Here is a 22,384-nt window from a genome sequence, read left to right on the forward strand (position 1 = left end):
AAAAGTAGGCCTCAACGGCAAACACACGCTCCTCATTGTTCCAACGCATGATGGCAACTGAACTATGCCAGGTCAAAAATTTCTAGCCCCGCCTCCTGAACGAGACAGCTAGCGCTCCGCTATGATATCAACCAACTAAATGGCGTGCATTTAGAAAGGAAGTTTTGTTGCTCTACCCTGCACTTGATTGTAAAATTATGGGAGATGTCCCAATTTAAAGGAATGATTAATGCACATGAAATTCTTTTTTAGTTTTTCTTATGCGTTTTTGCTTATGCACAATTGATAAGGTTTGTAATTGTTTTTCTTCGGAATAATGGATAAAAATATCAAAAGTACAGCTGGCTCTTAATAAGCAAAAGGAAAATAAAATTAATTATCGGGATCTGATGGCAGTAATAAATTAATAAATTTAAAATATGAGTAAAACAGTCTCATTTGTGCAATATCATCCATCCTTTATAGGCTGACATAACTTATCAGTATAATATAGATTATTCATGCAAAATAATGGTATTAACATAAAAAATGATGTTATAACTATAGGAATAAAGGATTTTATATCATTTTAATATATAAAAATTTAATAATACATAGATTCAACGTAAAATATGTTATTATTTTTATAAATGTAATTTATTACTTGTTAGTTGAAGAACTTCTTGTATTATGGATCAAATTCACATCCCTTCGTGTAATTGTTGCTTGGTTTAAAGCAGTACTTCAATCTGTAATAAACTATGTCTGTAAGTAAACCTATACTTTAGCGTGGCGTAACTTTGTTACTGGTTTAAGGTGATGGGTTAAAAAGACTGGAAAACTGAATTTGTGTGAGTCGATCGTTACTGTCTCATTTAACGTTTTCAAACTATCAATAGCTATGCAAGTTGTTTAGGTTTTATCAATTTATGATCCTCCGCTGTCAGTATTGCTTCCTTTTGAAAGTCAGTAGTAATATTAGATTTCTCAAGACCAGTTTGTTACAAGTGTATAATATCTGTTCAGTCTGGAATGTGACACTAAGAAATATATATATTATTATTTATAGAGAAGACATGTGGTGCTATTCTGATGTGACAAAAATTGAGTAACAAATTCTAGTTGCAACGAGTGGGTTACTCCTGATGTAACATATTGGGTGATAATTCACAATCTTGTTTCAGACCATCCCGCTTGGTGAGACATATTCCACTGCAAATCATGTCTTCTTTATTTCTGAAATATATATTCTATGTGGTAAAGCTTCGTGCATTTAAAAATACAAGTAATACATCAATTTACAAACATAATTAAATGAATGGGCTGTCCAGAAAGCAGTTTACATTTTGGTCTGTTGGTAGGCAATCATTTTGGTCCTTGACTGACTACACATCAGCTGTGGTATACCAAGCTAACCAATATATTTCTACTGTATCCAATATGTGTACTGCAATAGTAAAAACATTGAGTTCTGAGGTGCATTCAATGATAAGTTTTTTGTTGGCAAAAACCATAAAACAAATGAATTTTTGTTGCAACTTTGTAAGCCGTATTAAAGGGATGTAAAGCAATGGATTCATGAGTAAACGTAGCTTGAATTATAAGTTAAACTCTTATGATACAAAATTATTTTTTTCACTTGGTTGTGATTCAAACATTTTATTTTTTTGTTATACTTGATTTAATATGAGGTCAGTACAACATAAAAAGCTAAGACAATTTTTTGTTATAATTAGTGTAGGTGTTAATATTTATGTAAAAGTTACAAAAATCATCTTTAAAAGTTTTTGTTGGAGTGAAAGTCTTATAAGAAGTTAAGACAATAACACAATACTTCTAAGATCTAGCGGAAAAATAGACATAATAAAAATAAAAAGCGAAAATGGAACTGCAATTTAGTAGAAACTGTAATAAATATTGTAAACACCCACTAGATCATCAGATACGTTCATACTAACAGTAATACTTCCTCATTTAAATAAGAAAGTACAGTAAAGTACCAAAGAGGCTACTGTTGGTGTCACGAGATGTGGTGTTGTTACTCAAATGGTTAAAGATGGGCTTTCACTTGTGGCTGTTCATAATAAACACTTCCATACTCAAGTTTTGTATTCAAATTGCTTTAAATATGAGGAGGTTAACCCATTGCGGATCGTCTTGTTTTGGCGCGCGGGCATGAATTAATTTACGGCCAGCGGCCGCACGAACAGCAATGGTGCGCCACATTGTATCGCTCGCTATTGTATTTCAGCTGTGAAGGTATTCGTTCAGATGGAACATGGGCCTGCTGCGGTATCCGTGATGTAGGAACGATAACACGCGAGCAAGGTTCCGGGGTGGCAGGGATGATGTCTGAATCATAGTCTAAATAAAGCGGCTCGGGCAAAGCGATTACAACATCCAGGCCATTGTCTAGACTAAACCCTCCAACATGTACGTTTGGGTTGTTTAGTTCTGTGTCACTAACCTCAAAAATATTATAATAACAACCGAGGAAAACACCCAATCAGAAGCGCTATAAAGCAGAGAGTAAACTCATATGAATGATTTTTCAACTTCGACATACAACTGCGATCTGTAGGATATTTATAAAACTTTTGAAAACGAAACGTAGACCGTTGTTAAACACTCTTAGTTGACAAGTGAAGACGATCGCCCGATCTATCAGACATTAATAGAACTATTTGGAGGGAAACTTAAAAACAGGCCGCTTATGCGACCTGAGCTCAGTTAGGCTCGGCCACTGCGTGACGAGCCCAGCTCGTCAGTGATCCGCAATGGGTTAAATATTCAGCCCGAATTCTGCAAGGATGGAGTTTACTTACCATTGTCTCAATGAATGGCAATGACCTATAGAAAACATTTTTAAGTGTGTACCTTTTGAATTTCCACTTTTTATAGTTTGTTGTTTCATTATCATTTAATGTTTGTCATTCCAAAACGTAAGTTTTTTCTGGACAGTCCTCATAACAATTTGTAAGATAACATCTCGGCAGCAGACCAGTCGTGAATAACTAGTTTTAAGATTTTGGCCCATGTAATGTTGTGTGCTAGCTTGTGTAGAGAAAATATCAAGGAACTGTGTCCATTGAGTCTCTAAAGACTTATCAGTCACATTTACTTTTGTATTATAAATTTATATTTCTCGTAGTGATATAACATTGAGCAGAGTATTTTTTATATCAAGTAGACGTTGCGTATGTTTGGTGACTGGACACAAACTAACAGGCTTTATTTTTCCAGAAATAAAAAAGAAGTTGACTAAAGGGAAGAGAGAACCAAACAACTATGCATTGGAAAGGTTGAAGACGAGACGGAGATTCTCTTCCCTCAAAGTTCCTGGTACGTGTGAGCTAGCTCACAGCCTGGGATATTTGTCTATGAGTGTGAAATCTTAGAGATTTCAGAGAAGAGAATTCCACTTACCAGTGCAGTCAGCTGTAATCTGTTCAGGAATCACATAAGCTGTTCTTCCCATTTGGTGTTAACTGTTTGACACGCTTTAAGGAGCTGAACACGTTAATTTTAATTTAACATTGTGCAATTGATGGCATAAAGGATGTGAACAAAACTTATATTCTGTTCTCTTTCCTAGCCATTAGTATGCAAGCTTCTACAATTCCTGTAGCGAATGGGAAGTACAGTAAATGTTGTTTGTGTTTGATGTTATGGCTAATTAAACTGCATTATTATCATGGTATTGCTGGCTATCATGGAGTTCAGTACACTTTAATTGAAGTATCGTTTAAGTTTATTCATCTTTTTAAAGTACTTGTTTTTCAACAAAGAATTTTGTGGGTCTACTGAAAACAGGTTACTTTACATTAAAATCTATGTAATTTAAATGAATATGATATTAATACATGAATTCGTTTTTTAATCTATTAAAAACAAAATTGGAGATAAATACAAGATTTGAATTTAAACTTAACCCTTTCACACTAGTCTGTTGTCACTTATATTTTATTTGTGTAATCCTGTTGTATGTCAGCCAACATTATTCCTACATTTTAGCATATATTTCTGATATCATTTCTCTTAGGCTTGAAGGTTTTTTGTTGATATAGTTCTTGTTAGTACTTATTTTCATTATTCTGTTGCTTGGTCAATTTTGTTATGAACATCAGAGGTAATAATTTATTATCCAGTTGTTATTATTTGTCTATGCTGTTTCGATGACGATTTGTTGTGCCTGATTTCGAATTGATTAGGTAGAAGATGTTAAAGTAACTTTCATAGTTGTGTGTGAACACTTCTGGATTTTGTTAGTACAGAATTAATCTTGTTAGTACAGAATTAATCTTTAACTGTACAAAAAATTCAAGAAATTTATCAGATTTTTTGAGGTCAATACTTCCTTATTACTTAGCCAAATTAATTTGCTATATTTTCAATTGGAATACCAATGGTATTGTGTGTAAAAGATTAAAGAAATTTTAGATCTAAAATGTTGTATAAAAAGTGTTTCATTTATGAGAAACTTGGATTTATAGGTGGAAGCTATACTATGTAACTAAATATGTAACTTCCTCTGGAGAGAATAGTTCTTGAAAACTATCCAGGTGGGAAAGACTATTGTACGAAGTCTAAAAATAAAAAATCTTTATAGGGTCTTAGTTTGAACCACATGGCACTTAAACACGTGCAGCAACAAGAAGATAATAAATCAAAATACCTACACATTTAAAAAAATCAAATAAATACTGACATTAGATTACATGGGGAAAATAATCAAATATTCGGACATGTTTATGAAAAATTGACATAATTAAATTAACTACTTGTGTAAATCAATAAATTATAAATCATAAAAATATATTAAAGAATCAAAATTCATTGTCTATAGCCCCCAAACTCTATAATTAACTAAAATATGGTACTATACTTTACTTATCAAAACAGTCCCAAATATTATAGGTTACCACTTAATATTTCAGAACTGAAGTTCCATCAGGTGGTTAAAAAAAGGTGAAAGTGATATACATGCAAATGTCAAAGTTTAAAAAAATGTAAATTTTATATATACACACAAAACAAAATAAATAGGGACAAACGTCAAACAATCATTAAAACGGTAGACTTTCTCTGCAAAGATGATCATGACTGGTAGAACAGTAGCCTGCAAGCCATCACATGTGAAAGACTTAATACTGCAAGGCTGTGGTTAAGCATTCCCAAAACGTATGAGCCAGAATGTGTTTCTTACACCTCCATGGGACAGGTATTTAAAATATTCAGAAAATATCTCGAAAGTCCACATTGTAATATCCTTCCACTTTGTCTTGACTTAGACATATCAAATTTTCATGGAATTAGATCAAGAAATAACAATGTTATAATAAAACAAAAGAAAAATGAAATGCACAAAGTTTTGGAAAATAAGATCAAAATACAATATCAATTACCTGGGGCATCAAATGTGTTCCTATTGATTTGATGAGCCTATAATAGTTTTGTTTCAATATAATACAAACGTAAACATAAACAACAATATTTGCTTGTTTGATGCTGCCTACAAAAAGTTGTTAATGTCTAAATACACCTAAGTAATAAAAAAAATAACTTTATCTTAACTGCGACTGTGCCAAAAACAAAAAATACTATAAACATAATTAAAAATATGTTTTGCCCAATATACCTGTAAGTTTAAGTATGGAATTGGTGGGCACACATTTCTCTACCCAGGTTAACCGATTAAGACATGCGCTTGTTATGTGGCGCTCGGCCGGGACATATGTCGAGTCATGCGCTGGTTGGCATTTGATATTACACTGTTTACCTAGTTCACAGTATTTCCACTAGGTATCGTTGGTAAGTCTTTTACTAAGTGTTACGATGCCATAAACAATTAAATAATATCGTTTTCATACTGTGGATAACCTAATTTTTTTAATATTTTGAGTCCGTTTCGCTGTTGATCAGCTGATAGCTCATCTTTTACACTGTGTTCTCTAACTGTTTGGTTACATTATGTGTAATGATGGAGTGTGAATACTTGCGTGATTCTGAAGTTGACAGTGTTGTACAGTGATTGTGAGTATGCGTGATTCTGAAGTTGACAGTGTTGTATAGTGATTGTGAGTATAATTCAAGTGATAGTGATAGTGATAAAAGCTTTGAAGATTGCATTATGTCCTGATCTAGAAACCTGTTCACTAATTTAGTTTTAGACGACTCAGACCCTGAGGATGGAGGTTATCTAATATTTCTAATATCTAATATAAAAATGACTTGTCTGCATCTAGTGTTGTGAAATATGAATCTTATCATAGAACAACATAGTTACTATAGCTATTGTCTTTTGTGCAAAGCAATAAAAAATAGTGGTGATATTTAATTTTGTTTGTTTTAAGTTCGAATTTTTAGATATATAGTAAATGATTTGTTTTGTGTAAAAACGTTATGGACTATTACAAACAGTTTGAAAGGTTTCACTTTAAAAAAATTGTATTGTATTTCCATTTTGATTTCTTTTTCATAAAAAAGTTTTTTATGTAATAAGTTTTTAAATAAAGTATTGTGTTTCATTACATTTTATTTAATTAAACACATTAAATTTAATGTGTTTTATTATTTAATGTGTGTTTTTATTTAATTAATTTTTCATTAAATAAAATTTTTTTTTTCAATTGTTTCATAAAAATATAGAGGAACAGTTATTTTAGACAATGTTTCAAATTTCATTGCTCTTTAATAAACCAAAAAAGTTATTGCAGTATTACTAAACACTTACATTTTCACCTACATCAATTGCTGCAACCAGAGCTCATATAACTACTACCTCAATGGGTTAAAAGGTCAAGTGTCCCAAAGAACCCTTAATGTTACCATTACTTTCATGAAATTAATTATATTTAAAAATAAAAAATTTACAGGATTTTTATGTATATAAACAGTATGTATTATACAGGACTAGATAAAACATTACTAAAATATTTTAATAAAATATCAGATGAGTAGCTGCAATTTTCTAGTAGGTATTTTCGTATTAGCATTAATATACTATCCACAAGCGCATGTCACTCATAATTATATAATGCAACAAACTGTATTGTGAATGATATTGCCCATGTATTACTAGGCTTATCATCATTCCATTCAATGCCAAATTAGCAACTGATAAGCTCAAATTCCTAATCTAAATCTTTAGAATAAGTGTTGATATTTTGATTAGATAAATACCCATATTTTTGTTTTCGTTAAGAAAATCAATTCAATCAAGTATACATTTGCATTTTTGAGTTCTGTTTACTCATGATTTGGTTGTTTAAAAAGATCATTATATAAACTCATGAACTTGAACAAAAGCTTCGTTGTTCTTTTATGTTACAAAAATAAAATGCTTTTCTGAAGCTGATCTAAATTTAGATCATTGAGTTATTATAAGTTTGATAAGACAATGTAACACATATTTGTGTAACTCTTAGTTCGATACAATAGTCTCAACCTGCCTTATTCCTGAATCTTATAAGGAATCTTATCTATTCATAACAGTTTGGCAATAAACTTCCAGTGTGATTTATTCTTACAGTATCATTGCAATAATTAATATTTAGTTTTAACCCTTAGCGAGCCACAAATAAATAACCAAAACTACTCCTAAGAGCCATACACCTTAAAAATAAAAAAATTCCCACATACCAAAACCAATTTTTTTTAATAATTCTTATAACATAAGAGGTAAGAAAAACAACAAAATATTTTTTTTCACTCTTTATTGTTTTACAGTAAAAAAATGGTAAAATCATAATTTCACTGAAAAATTTTAATTTTTACATTCTATGTGTTCATATATAATATTAACAATAGTTGAACACAATTATTGTAATATTATACAAAAACCAAGCATATAGTAATTTTTATTTAGAGAAAATATAAAGAATATAGTAAAAATGTATATATATATATATATATATATATATATATATATATATATATATATACAAATTAAATAAAAGCAATAAAACTACAAAAAATTTCAATTTTCCAAGTATAAAATAAAGAACACACTACATTTTACAATATTATAACATGTGAAAACTTAAAAATGATACTTATTGAAAATAAGCTACATATATGTGATCCTTAGGTGTAGGTTTGTTGTGTGTGGTACAGCTCAAAATACACGTCAGAATGCAAGGCAAGCTTCGATGCGCACGTCTTGCGCACAATAAAGCCCTACATCACGATAATAATACATAAACTACACTGTACATTGAGTAAAAATATTGATTAACATCAAAATTGAAAAGATAAATACGTGGATCGAAAATGGAAGGGCGAATAAACATCTACCTCACGGAAGGCTACAGGTAGACTGAGCGCGCGTAAGTAGACGTCGTTGGCTCTGCGGGAGATTATGATCATCCGGCCGCCCGCTATTTTGTCGCTCGCACAAGAGCCGTGACCTTAAAAATAGACACAAACGGTTGTCCCTTGTTTAACAGTTTTTACTAATTTTGTAACCCAGAAATGCTTTTAAATAATGTATATACAAAAAATTGATTTTGCGTCAGTGGACGTTGTTGGCTTTTAGCGCTAGTTTAGGCATGACGTCTAGTAACGTCATTGGCTCGGAAAGGGTTAAGTTTAATTTCAAGATTTTTATTTTTGTTACCAATAATACGTATTCTTATGGTGTTCAACAGCCAGGCCTCATCTTAATTTAATTGTTTTATATACAATGTAAAATAACTATATTATTACAATTTATTCAGGGATGTTCAAGGAAAACTTTTCTTATAAAGTAATATATATATAGTTAATGATTTGTTTTGTGTAAAAACGTTATTGTAAACGTTGTGTATAACGTTTAGGTGGATTGCACCTATATATATATATATATATATATATTAGGTATCGAAAGAGATTTACTTCTCTACCTGTAAATTGTAATAAATAATACATATATATAGTCTCTGCATCCTTGTAAGCAGTAAATTTCTAAACAAGTGGGAGTCAATTTTTTCATCTATGCAAAAGTTATGATTCGTGATATAAAAAATTAAATACATAAATTGTAGAGCATTTAATTTTGAATGCAACAAAAATGTTGGAGGTTTAAAAACTGTTGGTGTATGATAAAAATAAATAAGAAAAACATAAGTACAGATGATTAAAGTGGCAACTTATCATCAAAGTCGAAACTACAAGGTTTACCTTTGATTGTTCATTTTTGTAACAAATTATTTTTAGTAAAGTGCTATCAAGTCTATTTACACAAATTTTCTGATCACTAGCAATGATAACAGCTCAAGTAAAACACACTCGTAATAACACCATACTGCCTCTTGTAGGTCTTCAACAACATAGTCTGGGTCATGGGTCTTGAGTAATTCGGCACAGAGTATAAGAAGGAGGTGATAAGAACAAGGTTGTCCTTCTGTCACAACACGACTAAACAAGCTATTGCAATAAAAAAGTTATAATAACATAAAGTTGGGACCAACTATTGATTATTAGGCGCCGCCCCAGTGACATTGCTCCTTGGCAGCAGGTGGTGTGACATTACCCTCTTGCATTCATAGTGTAATCTTTAACTAATCAGAGATGAGGGAAGGGATCAGCTGGTGTATCTGATTGGAATATGTAAGAGTACATTTTGACATTAGAATGAAAAATTATATGAGAATCATTTTTATAAGTATTATAGTCTCATATAAAGACTAAATAGTTGTGTGAATTAGGAAGATAGGCAATATGTAAGGCCCAATAAATCTTTCATGTATAATTCCGGCCCACGTGTTTACAGAAAATTCTTGGTGATCATAGACAACTGTAGCAGGTGGGTTGTCATATGCCCAAATATGACTGGTTCTCAAATTGGAAATTCCATATCTGTTAAATTAGGTCCCATATTTAAAAGAACTGTATTTAGAAAATGTTGTGACTCATGAACCTTAGGAGAACATTTGCTATTTATGGGTAGTCCTCAGGAATTATACAATGTGTGCACCTTTTGAATTTAGTACGGATGTAAACTGTAAAAACTGACATTTGATTTGTATCTAGTACATTTGCAGCTAAGAGTGCCTGTTGTGGGATTGACATTAAATTTCATAGCACACCTTCTTCGAACTCTGAAAGTTGTAACTGTCCTGTACCTTCAATATTGTTCACGGTCAATTTAAGTGAACCATATTCGTGCAGATTGTTATGAATTGCTGTGAAGGCAGTGGAATGTTTGGAAAAAAAACAATCGTATAGCCTCTGTAGCATTTCCACCAAAAACTTCGTACACTTAATGAATGTCTCAGTATTCTGCAGAAGTGAAATTATTCATAATAATTACAACTTTAAACACTGTATAACAAGCAGGAATTAATATTCATTAATTATGTGTAGGAAAAATACACCCTATATTCATATTTGTTATGACAGTTGGAATCTAATGAAAGCTAAAAGTGAAGATGTTGTTGTTACATGTTATGAAGAATGTTCAAGGTACTTTTAAAATAACAGAGGGTATATTTATTTCCAGGAGCACCAGCAGGAGGGGATGATCGGGGAGACCAGAGACACTCGGGGGATGAGAACCACACAGACACCTCACCCTATATGGTGGTGAGTGGGACCAGCCACCCATCACCCATCCCCTCACCCTCACCTTCACCACACTGCAGCAAGGAAAGAGGTGATGGTGTCAGGTTAGTGTCCAAGATTTATTATGTGCTTCTTATCATGTATGAGTGTTTTTTGAGAGATCGTTGATTCTACATCAAATCATTTGTTAGTCCTGTGTTGTTTTTACTGCATAGTACCAATTAAATTTGTCTTGATCTTGGAACATAAATATCACATTTACTGAACTTTATATACTCAACACTATTTAGAGTAAAATGGAGAAAAGCTGACATTTTTCAAAATCAATAGTTGGTTCTTCATTGCTCACATCTTGACATTAAAACCTTGGCTGTAAAATGTCTGGGAAGGTTCAAAATTTAATCAGTATTATTGTTTATAATGAAATGAAATGTCTTAATTCCATTTTGTATTAATCATTAAAACATACTCTTGCTCTTTGGTAATATTACTCTGTTTTACGGATGTGCACGACAAAAGTTCCAAGGTTTTTGTGTTTTATATGCAAGTTACTCTTAAATTAGTTTTCTACTAATGTATATTCCTGCCCCTCTTCTAAGCACCTGTAGATAGAACAATCCCTACAAATAAAATTATTTGTAAATATATACACCAGAAAGTATGTAGTAGTTTTTGATCCTCTGTTACAACTGAACAGTAATGGTGTCTGGGAAATAGCACATAATATGGCTTGAAGCTTATTATTAATACTAGTTACTAATACCTTTGATTATACTGGGTACACCTGATACACCTGAATATATTCCAAACGGATTTAGATATCAATGTGCAACCACCATACTTATTAAAATACTTTTTTTTTTATTTTTTGAGTATGAAAAAATCCCCCCCTTTTGAAAGGGGGGTAGAAGGAGGTAACTTTAGATTTTCAAATTGCAACCCCTATCTTGTGACATGTGATTTTAAAGGTCTATTTAATAAAAACAATGTCATGAATAAAACATTTCTATGACATTCCTAGCAATAATTATGAGCAAATAACCCATTACATCTCAGAGTGTAAATTAAGTCCTGATACGCCTGGATATATTCCAAACAAATTTAGATATCAATGTAATCTTCACCATACTTTTGAACTTTGAAAGACCTATAAATTGATTTTCATATGGGTGTTATCTAAGTAACCTTCTTGCACATTTCTGGTTACATGGTACAATTTGTGTTTATGTTAATGCCATGTAAAACCAAGTACAAGAAAAACATATTATTATATACATGTGAAATGAGGATTAAAATACTACTTTTCTACATAATCACCATACAAGATCAGGCACTTATCATAGCAGTAGATAAACTTTGAAATTCCTGTGTCATAGAATTCTGCCACCTGTGATCTCAGCCACTTAGTGACACGTACCTGGAGGTCCTCATCGATGTTAAAACGCAATATTGCTAGCCAGATTTTCATTTTCAAAAACAAGTGAAAATCGAGACCAAGTAAGAGTAAGATCAGCACTGTAGGGTGATGAGGAAAACTTCCCAGTTGAACGAGTTCAAGAGTTCTTGCTTACTGTTTTCCGTTTGAGGTCAGGCATTGTCATCTAAAAGCAAAATTTTAGATAGCAATTTTCCTCAGCACTTGTTTTGGACAGTTCTTCAATGTTTGGCAGTACCACTCAGAGTTTATTGTTGCACCACGCTCAAGAAAAAGAACACCTTGCCTGTCCCTGTTACCATGATCTTACTTGCCGACAAAATTTGCAGACATTGCCTTGGTTTTTTTTTAGGGGAACTTGTGTGCCCCCACTGCATGGACTTAAATTTGTCTCATAATTCACATGTTTCACAGGTTTCGTCTGTTACGATTCGATCCTGTAGTACATTACCATACTCCAGTATTACATTACCATACTCCAGTAGTACATTACCAGGCCTCCACCTAGCTTCTGTGAAACAATTTCAAGCAATAAGTCCTTAAAAGTTTGGGAAACAGAGAAACTCAGATATTCAATGGTTTTCACAAATCTTTTCGTCACATATCACAGTTCTGATCATATCACTGCATGAGAAAACACTGTTTAGATACAGTCATACTAATAATATATGGGTACATTGATGTTATAATCCCTATTTTTTAAGCTTTCCAGTTACCAAACTGTATATTAACAGTACAGTAACTGTATATTAAGAGATGACATCTTAGTGATATTTTATAATAGTATGCAATTATTATGTAGTGGTGTGTTTGTAGGAGGAAGAGGGAGAACTCGTACGACATAGACAATATAGTAATCCCTTACAGTGTGGCTGCCTCGACCCGGCTGGAGAAACTACAGTACAAAGAAATACTTACACCAAAGTAAGTAAACTTACAACTCCATGTACTATACATACAAACTTATAAAAAATATTGCAAGTATGTAATAATATCTTCAACAATATATACTAAAACAGTTAACTGTAAGAAGTTACAAAAATTATAAATAAAAAATGTAATTAAGAACCCTAGATAAGAAAAAAATAGATTTACACAAGTTGATCATAGTTTTATAATATAATGTAAAATTACTATACCATTGTATACCTTTACAGAGAAAAGAGGCATGATGACATAAAACTAATGACATTAAGATTAAACATTGCACAATTTAATTGGCCTTGAATTATATTAGATTGGTATTAAATTCCACAATGAAATTGTACAGAGTAGTCAAGTATCCATTAATTTAATCTTTTTAAAATTCTCATGAGAATTAAAATTTTATAAGATTTTTATGTTTAGAGGTACATATTACATACATTATTTTAAAGATTTCAATTTTAAAATCTAGTTAAATGGTGCATCTTAAAAATATAGTTTTTTATATGTAATGTTTTGTTTAGTGCAATGTTTTTATAAAGGGAAATTGACCCATGTAGTTTAAATGATATTCATATTGCAGTGCATGCGTTGCTAGCATATTCCTTGCTAAATAAGTAAAATAGCTTAATTACACAATTCAGCTTTATTAAAAACATGAAACCATTTTGAATGATGTCGTAAAATAAAAAAAAGTAATTTTTTGAAGTAGGCTGTATAATTAAATGATCTTTTCCTATCAGATGGAGAGTTCTTCCTGTTGATCCATTGGTGAAGATAGATGCGAAGAACAACGGTTTAATAAGAAGAAACAGCCAGGAAGAAGATGTAAGTGTTATGAAGACTTCTAGTAGGAAATTATAAACATGATAGTGTTGTAAGGATGTTAATGTTGAGGTTTTTTTCAGTTTGATTTTAAAGGAATCGTTTAAAATCAAACATCAAATAATTTATATAATTTAAATTAAAGTTTACATTTTGCCCAGTTAGACCTCTCATTAAAAGGTTCCTTGAAGTTTTGGAACTAACAGGCATATGAGTCAAAATAGGAATGTGAGTAAAAAGGGTATTTTGGAAAATTTTGTTAACATTTCGTGAATGCGAATGTTGAGTTTAGCTCCAGTTATCATGCACATTGAGAGAAAAACTTTGCTCCTTGTATTATTTGTGGTCTCAGTAGCATACTTATAGACACTTAGCAGCATGCAAACTGTTCCAATATAGGTACACTTGAATAGTAACACCTGAGTAACACTAGAGTTATGGTGCATCTTTCACTTCCTCCCAGTGCTTCTTAAAAGTTGTGGGTACATTTTTCATTCCCTTCTTCATCACAATTTTGTCCTTGATAAAGTGAATTGGAAAAATTAATGGAATTTAACGTCACTCTATACTTGCATTGATCTTTCGATTTCTGCAGAATCTTTGGTGGCTTGTGATGGTTAAGACAATCTTTGTGTACTTGATCCACATAAGGTCGTAAGTTTTTTAAGTTGTTTGAATAATGGAGAAGTGGCCAAGTATAGAGATAACCATCATTAAGACTCAAAACTGTGTCATACGTGCAATATTGATGCCATAATAATGTCATCTTTTCACCAAGCATAATCCCTCATTGGTCTTAGTGTATCAGACAATTAGTATTAATGTTATCCAAGACAGTCACTTGAACTCCAGTAGATGTACTTTTACAATACAAAGACGACCAGAGAGAGCTACCGGGGCTCACGACAACCACGTTGCTGGCATATAGTAAAAATATCTAGGGCTTCTTGAATTCAGCTATACAAAACTATTTAAGTATCCTTTTAATTATCAGATAGCACACTTTGCCACAAGCCACTCAAGAGTTACCATCAACAAATTATACCTAGTCAGGCAATGTTAACCTTACAGATATAGATGAATGGGTGTGGCTAAAACTCTTACCCAACATTTGATGTAACCATCATTGTTGTTTACATGCAATGTAAATGTATAAACATACCCGTGTGTTCCTGAAAATGTTTTTTGTATTCTTGAGGGAAAGGGACGGTTACCTCCGCATGTAGTCCTGAAAGGACCTTTGCGCCTCCCTTACTTATATTTGTGCCCTCAGAATCTGAGACTTTTACAGAAGCAAATCAAATTTGAGGGCTCCTGTTCTCTGATGTCCTTGGAACTGAGAAGATACACACCTAGGATATTTTCCTACTTTTAGGTATGGCAGGACAGTTAAGCCATATTTGTTTCACTGATTCTCTGTTTCTTCTCAGAGTCTGTATTCATTAGTCTGATTAAGACCCATCTTCATTAGATGTTTTCTAAGGGGGGCCATATCCTGTCAACATGCCTCATATCAATCTTATATCCTCGTTACTTTGTTCTAAGAGAGCTGCCTACCTTTTAGTATAAGGAGAGAAACTTTTTAGATTGTCTTAGTCTTGACACCATACTCCAGTTTAACCCTTTGAGTGCTGCAGTGTCTACATAGTAGATGTTGTGAAATGTGCATAAATTGCCGGCATCTTCCCAGTAGACGATTTTTATTTAATTAATATCACATATAATTAATTTTTGTTTTGACAAATAACTTATTTCACGGCAATCTACAAGTTTCTAACTATCAATTGTGATTGATTTTTATTGTTCACCGCCCCCTTGTAGTTATTTGTCATCAGAAAAAAACAGATGACGCAATAGTTGGTCAGCTGCTACTTGTTGCCATTAAAACTACACAGTTTCGTTCGTTGTGTGTTTACATAGTGCTAGTTTCGTGTGTTTATGCTGAAAACTGTTGTTATTACTATTCTGCAATTGTGTTCAGTAAAACTTACAATGCATTTATAAACTTCTTTTTCCGTGTTTAGTGACGTATATTTTATTGTTGGATTGTTGATGAGGTAAAACGCAAGTTCCAATCAAACTATTGATTTTAGGTGAAGTAAGGTTATAGAAGTAAGGTTATATTGTAGGCCTGTGTATATTTTTATATACTTTTTATATAATTAGTATTTTACAATCGTCTTACTTCATTGAGTGAAATAGGGTAGTTATAATATTGTTTCTAAACTTTTGACAAACTTGAACAAAAATTGCTTGTTGTTGTATTTTGTATATATTGCAGTATATATCTGGTTAAATATTACTGTAACACACCATATTATGCATGATTTTTGTTCAGTTTTTCATGCTCTTTCATATGGTATAGCTAAAAAAAATATAAAAAAATATTGTATAAATAAAATTTTAGATCAAACTTGAAATTTATTTTTTTTCATTTTTTAGTTTTTTGTTATAACCTATATTCTTTTTGTGTAAATAAAAATAAAATTATAATATTATATGGAAAAAAACCTTGTTTTATAACACACAAACTAAAAAAAAATTATTCAAATCGGTTGAATAGTTTTTTTTAATATAGTTTTTTCCCCACACGCTTGCAAAACAGAAGGAAATGCTCCGGCAATTTATTCGTATGACTTGGGAAAATATGCTGTGGCACTCAAAGGGTTAAGGATCTAATCCTCCTTTCCCAATCCTTTATGAGAGCTTTGCTCTAGGAGAAAACTACTTCACAGCCTGGCTCAGACCCTACCATAAGGGATTTTGTACCTATTTTGGTAAGGGTATCTGCTTTTTCATTTTCATGAACGCCTCATGGCCAGGCACTCAACCGAGTGTAACTCTGTTCTTCTTTGCCAGTTCCACTAGAACATTTTTACATTCCCATATTGCTTTAGAGACATACGAGTAGGTGTTAAGTGCCTGTGAAAATTTAGTATAATTAGTAATATTTAAGTTGTATTTGGCACTATTCATGTACATCATATATACCATTTATTAATAAAGAGATTCCTACCTTGGCTTATAAAGCATTGAATTCTTAGTTTCTTCAACATTGCATAATATAGCTGTAGTAAAGTCCACATTAAATTAAGGTATCATATTTTTAATTGTTTCATAGTCTTATAATTTATTAATTTAATTAAGCAATACAAATTTTATAAAATAACTGGATCACTCCTTGGGATCACAGGATATAAACATTCAGGAGTTTTGAATCAAATCAAGGTAGTTGTTCTTATATACTACAGCTGTTAATGACAGAAAATGCTCATATCACATTGGTGGTGTGCTTTGACAGTCGGAGGATCTAGCGGAGGATGTATTGGTCAGTCGACATGAGAGGTGTGAACAAGAGGAGAAGAAGAAGTTCTCAACGTACCTGAAGTTGCCCAACAGCATGGCTCGGGCTCGCAGCCATCGCAGGGCTGACAGCAGAGCAGAGAGCAGCGGCGGGAACACTCCTGGTAAGTTTACTCACTCAGAGTGTACACCTCAACCAGTTAATGTTTTTCTTTTTTCGTCTTAACTATGGTGGTGTATTTTAGTTGTTCCAGAAACATGTATTTTACAAAGCGTTCCAGTCCTATTCAAAGATCTTGGAAAAACGATTGTACAATTATTATATCCATAATGTATTTATTTAGAATGGTACAAAATATTTGAGTTTATCTGTGATTGAAAAGGAGTCAAAATAACATAAGAACTGTTTGAAAGGAAAAATAAAACATATTAAGTACTGATTTAAAAAAATAATACCTTCAAGTAGCATAAAAACTGATACCAAAACAAGCTTGAAAAATATAAGTAGCAGATGATATTGAACATGTTATGTCCAGACCCGATGTCTCCGGCTGCGCCAGACTGTGCAGGCTCGCCGATGACGTCGCCTCCGGCCACGCCACAGCCAGCCGACGCAGACTGTAACGTACGGAGACGTACAGCCAGCCAGTCCATCGGTTCACGCTGTGTATCCCCCACAGACACTCTGCATGATGAGGTCAGAGTTCATTGTTGACATATAACTGCTTTGTGGCATGTTCTGTCGGTATATTTTTCTATTACTTTGATTTAGTTTTCATTACAAAAATGGGCTTAAAATAAAAAACATTCTATTCAAACTTGGTTATTCCCTTTATACATAAAGTATGTCATTTATGAATCTTCTAAATTATGGAAAAGAAGAGAGTATCTTCTAATTTATCAGATTATTGTAATTAAAGAGGCCCAGCAACGTTGTTGATCTTTTCCTTTTTGGATATTGTGTAGCCGCCAGATGTAAAGAGTGTTCAGAAAAGGGTGTCACAAAATTCTGTGGCTGAGAAGACACATAATTTCAAGCAAAAAATGTCATATAAACATAGGTTGAGAAATGTAGTTATGCTACAGATACCAAACTTTGCACAAAAGTAAATCATAAATAAGAGGAACACTAAAAAAATAATTTGGTATTTGCTTTAATATTAACCAAAAGCACCTGTTCAAAATATTTTTAAGCCAAATAATAGAGAAAAAACATTTTGTTTAGTAACTTACTAGGTACTTACTAGTTGTGTAAAATTAAAAACATTTATAAGTTATCAACTATTTTGCAGTTTTTATTACAACTCTAACAGTATTTTTTTACAAATCTGTCAACACATAAGTGTGCACAACCACTTAAAGGTATGCTTGTGCAAGTATATGTAAGTTTATCTTTATTTTTTTTTTCGGTGCTAGTAGTTAAAAAAATTTTATATTTTAAGTTTAAAAGATATTTTATAAGTAAAACAAAATTAATATGCCGTTTTTAAGATAAAATGTTTATAGTCTCTAAGTTAAAGTTGATGACAATCAAATGAAAGTATAAGCTAGAGCATATAGGTTAGTTCTTAACTAAAGCATATATAAATCTTTTTTACATTTTTTCCCCAGGTTGCACCCTATGACCTCAGAACGTTCCCACTGACTGATGAAATATATGAAAAAATGCTGAGATTAATGCCACCAGGTCATCCTTTCAAGGCATATTCAAGTTCCCATCTCAACTCCTCTCGTGACAGTGAAGTAAGTATGTTGCATTATGGTTTATCTCTTTAATTTAAGTAGTGATAAAATATTTTTAGACCATCTAATTTACTACAAACCGTAACATAAGTTGTATATTTATCTGTTTATAAACATCAAGGTGTCCCGAGTTAGCGAAAAAAAGACAGGAGGAATAGGAAGCGCGCCCCTCCCAAACTCGGAGCAAAGTAAAAAAAAATCATCACATGCCACTAGTGGGAAGAGAGACAAAGAGAGACAAGATTTCGAGTACATGATATATAATTAAGGAGGTGGCAACATTTTCATGCAAAATACAATTAAAGCAGCACCACGGTGCACCGCGTAACTTAAAAACTAAATAACAACAATCAATAGAATTCCAATAATGACAATAACATAATAAATAAATAATATAATATACTAAATAACATAATATCAGGTACGGCAGTAGTAAATATAAAATTTTTAACAGGTAATTTTTTTATGAACTGAGGGGAGGGAAAAGGTTGTAGAATTTCTAGGCCCACTATTTTTAAAAAGTAATTTTGTTTCAAGTTTGTAACCGAAAATTAAAAAAAAATATTTAAAGAAAATTTTCGAAGGAGGCGGGGGCTTAGTTGCCTCCACGAATCCGAATTAAAGATGAAATCCCTTCAGGTCATGTAACTAAACTAAATAAATACTGGCTAGGTACTGGCCCTCCTCCAGATCTAACATCTGGCAGCGCTCCATACAACCCAATCCTCTCAGGTGGTATAAGAAGAAGGAAAAAACATTGTGGATCCAACCTTGTTCAAGATGAATACGGACGCTCCGGATGGATGCCGGTACGGTAGCGCTGGCAGGGCGAGGGCATTCAATTTTTCAGTTGTTCGGGCAGACTCGCCGCACCAGTCCCGCTGACGGCACTCACGGGGACCCTATTGAATCCCAACATAACCAGTAGATATTCAGAAAAAATATTAGTATAACCCGAGAAATAATAAAAACTTAATTATGTTTGCCACAAAGTATATATAAAATATTTAAATTTTATGTACAAAACAAATTTTCAAATATATAAACATTTACTTATAGGCTAGAACAGCCATACTAAATGATTAAGCGTGATAACATTTACTTGTAACTATAATTCGCTGGATTTTAATCATTCTATTATAATATTATAATAATTTACATTCTATTATTAAATATTAATTGTAAGGTAGGCCTAATAATAATTATATAATTTACAAATAATGACAGTACATTATTTCCCAAATAACAATAATTAAATTATAATCCGTTCACGCTACTATAAGGCAAATAATTAATTACGCAATAAAATGAAAATCATTAATGTTGCCACCCAATTTTGCACGCAACACAAAACACGAGGTCACAAAATTTGCAAAGTCTGTACCGTCTCGCTTACACTAAATAAATACAAGGTGATTACTAAATAAATAATTTCTGTTCGCCGAACGGATCAATTAGAAAGCACGGCGCAAAAATATAAAAAACTTAACTGGCATAGTTAATAAATTAACAATTTAGAACGTACGAAAGACAGGAAAGAACACTTAGCGACACGAAAAACGTACACGAGGAACACAAGTTACAAAATAATATATAAACTACTTATAACTAAACTACGAAAATATATGTCTGCGTGGGAGAGAAAATCTGCCAACAAAATAAAGTTAAGAGGGTGAGAGAGACAATTACCTGCCGAAAGTAGTGGAGTTAGCCAGCCATGGGGAAACGGGAAGAGCAGAGAACAGCCAGAAACACAGTAAGCTTCTGCCGAACGTGTCTCCGAACAGTAGCCGGTGCCGGTGAACAGCTGGTCAGTAGTCTAGTCAAGGTCAACCACCTGACCTCGACCAATCAGTCCAACCAGGCAGAAAATCAATACTCTGACGGAATGACTCCCCCACCGACTGACAAGAGTGGCCGAGGTGGGAAAAGGTAAAAGACAAAATTGTCCAAACTGAGCCCCGGCTCAAAGGTTCCAAACAAAAATATGCAGTGTTTCACAGCATGTTGTAATAATCTTATGTAGGGATGCGTGAGCCTGACTTACTTAGTTTAATCCAAATTAACCTTTTTACCAAATAAACTTTAAACTCAAACTTTTTACAAGTCAGTATTTTTTCTCTGGCTCTGAAATTTCAGTATATAAACTTAGCAAGTATGTACAAGAGCTAGGGTGGCTACCCGACCGGGAAATCGGGAATTTAACGGATCAGGAATGAGCTGGGAATCTTTCTGAGAACTGGGAAAAATTGTTCTGTCTCCGAGAACTTATAATATTAAGACATAATTTGACAGCTTCTTGAATCAAGAACTGATTAATCTCGAAACATTGTATTTTACGCCACGTGGTTTGTGAAATTGTAAATTAAGATTGACATGTGTTCACAAGCTCCATCAGACGCCAGTTGATCTGAGGTTAACTCCACTAGTGTAGTGGAGTTTATCTTGGTTAGTTCTAGTCTTGTGCCGCAGCAAACATGACGATTCGAACTGTTCAAACCAAATAGTTCAACGTGCCTGAGGAGCCTTATGTTATGTTGTTTCGTAGTCCTTGACTATATTCTAACGAAGACAATGTGACAAACCACAGCCTTTATTTACTTTGTAATTGTGTTGTCGTGATGGAGTGATTCTATTCTTGCATTATCTTAAAGGCTAACAGAAAATATTTAAGAACCAGTAATTGATAGCATTAATTGTGCTCGTTACCTGGATGCAAATATATGAGGTACAGTTCTGTACTGGTGTCTAGGTACTTATTCTACAGATCGCGAACTAAACCCACTTCGGTAAATTCCATAGTAGATACCTTTCTGATGCAATCTTCATGTATTGGCCATTACGAGGGCTACCACCTACGGTGAGAGTCTGGAAAAGCGTGCAATATGCATGAATTTTGGACTCTACAAAACATGTGTGAATATGCGTGAATTTTTATAATATCCCTAGAAGATTTACTAGGGATAGATCGTTTCCGATACTCAATACTGCGTATCTTTTCACTCGATTCCGATACCAACAAAATTGCTTAAATACGTTTGAAAAATCATGATTTCACAATATTACTGATATAAATGAATAAATGATTTATTTCATAAAAAACACAAATATTAGTACCAAGACAAAATCATATTAGTATTACAAATCTATACTAACATAAAATAAATAACCCAACAGGGATGGCGCTGATGGCCATCCATAGATCGCAAATTAAATGCAATTCGGTAATGTTTGTTGCAGATTGCTTTCTGATGAGTTCTTCACAATCGATCAATGTGACATTTAGACCATTTAAATGTAGGATCGTTTAATTAAAATTGTGGCATTTCTCTGTTATTGTGTTAACTGATTCAGTTTTATGCCAAATTAAGTACAGAAGTGTATTTTTCAAATATATCTTGTACTGTATAGTAAATGAGTTACATAAGTTATTGTGTTGTGGTGACTATGGCACTGTTAATCCACAGCCCATGTTAATATATTAATTATATATTTTTTTCATAAAACCTATAGCATTTAGTGCTAGATTTGATTCAGTTGTTTTTATTTGACTATTCAACTGATGACTACAGATCAACTGCAAAAGATTAAACAGTTCTGTTGTGTTGAAAATTAATAAAGGTTCTAACTAAG

The 22,384-nt window shown here is 32.7% G+C and overlaps 1 protein-coding gene across 2 annotated transcripts in view; it reads left to right on the plus strand.

The window, feature by feature from the left end:
- The window catches only part of LOC124371855 (KAT8 regulatory NSL complex subunit 1), an 86,884-nt gene that overhangs the window by 56,052 nt on the left and 8,448 nt on the right, over positions 1-22,384 (plus strand). The window contains exons 5-11 of one of the 2 annotated variants that reach the window (XM_046830225.1): positions 3,223-3,321; positions 10,460-10,625; positions 12,773-12,880; positions 13,624-13,708; positions 17,007-17,172; positions 17,545-17,705; positions 18,620-18,751. In XM_046830225.1, coding sequence (XP_046686181.1) covers positions 3,223-3,321; positions 10,460-10,625; positions 12,773-12,880; positions 13,624-13,708; positions 17,007-17,172; positions 17,545-17,705; positions 18,620-18,751 — 917 coding nt within the window. The remainder of the gene's footprint in view (positions 1-3,222; positions 3,322-10,459; positions 10,626-12,772; positions 12,881-13,623; positions 13,709-17,006; positions 17,173-17,544; positions 17,706-18,619; positions 18,752-22,384) is intronic. The other variant, XM_046830231.1, reaches the window with a different exon arrangement.

The sequence above is a fragment of the Homalodisca vitripennis genome, chromosome 1 (genome assembly GCF_021130785.1).
Source record: "Homalodisca vitripennis isolate AUS2020 chromosome 1, UT_GWSS_2.1, whole genome shotgun sequence".
NCBI lineage: Eukaryota > Metazoa > Arthropoda > Insecta > Hemiptera > Cicadellidae > Homalodisca > Homalodisca vitripennis.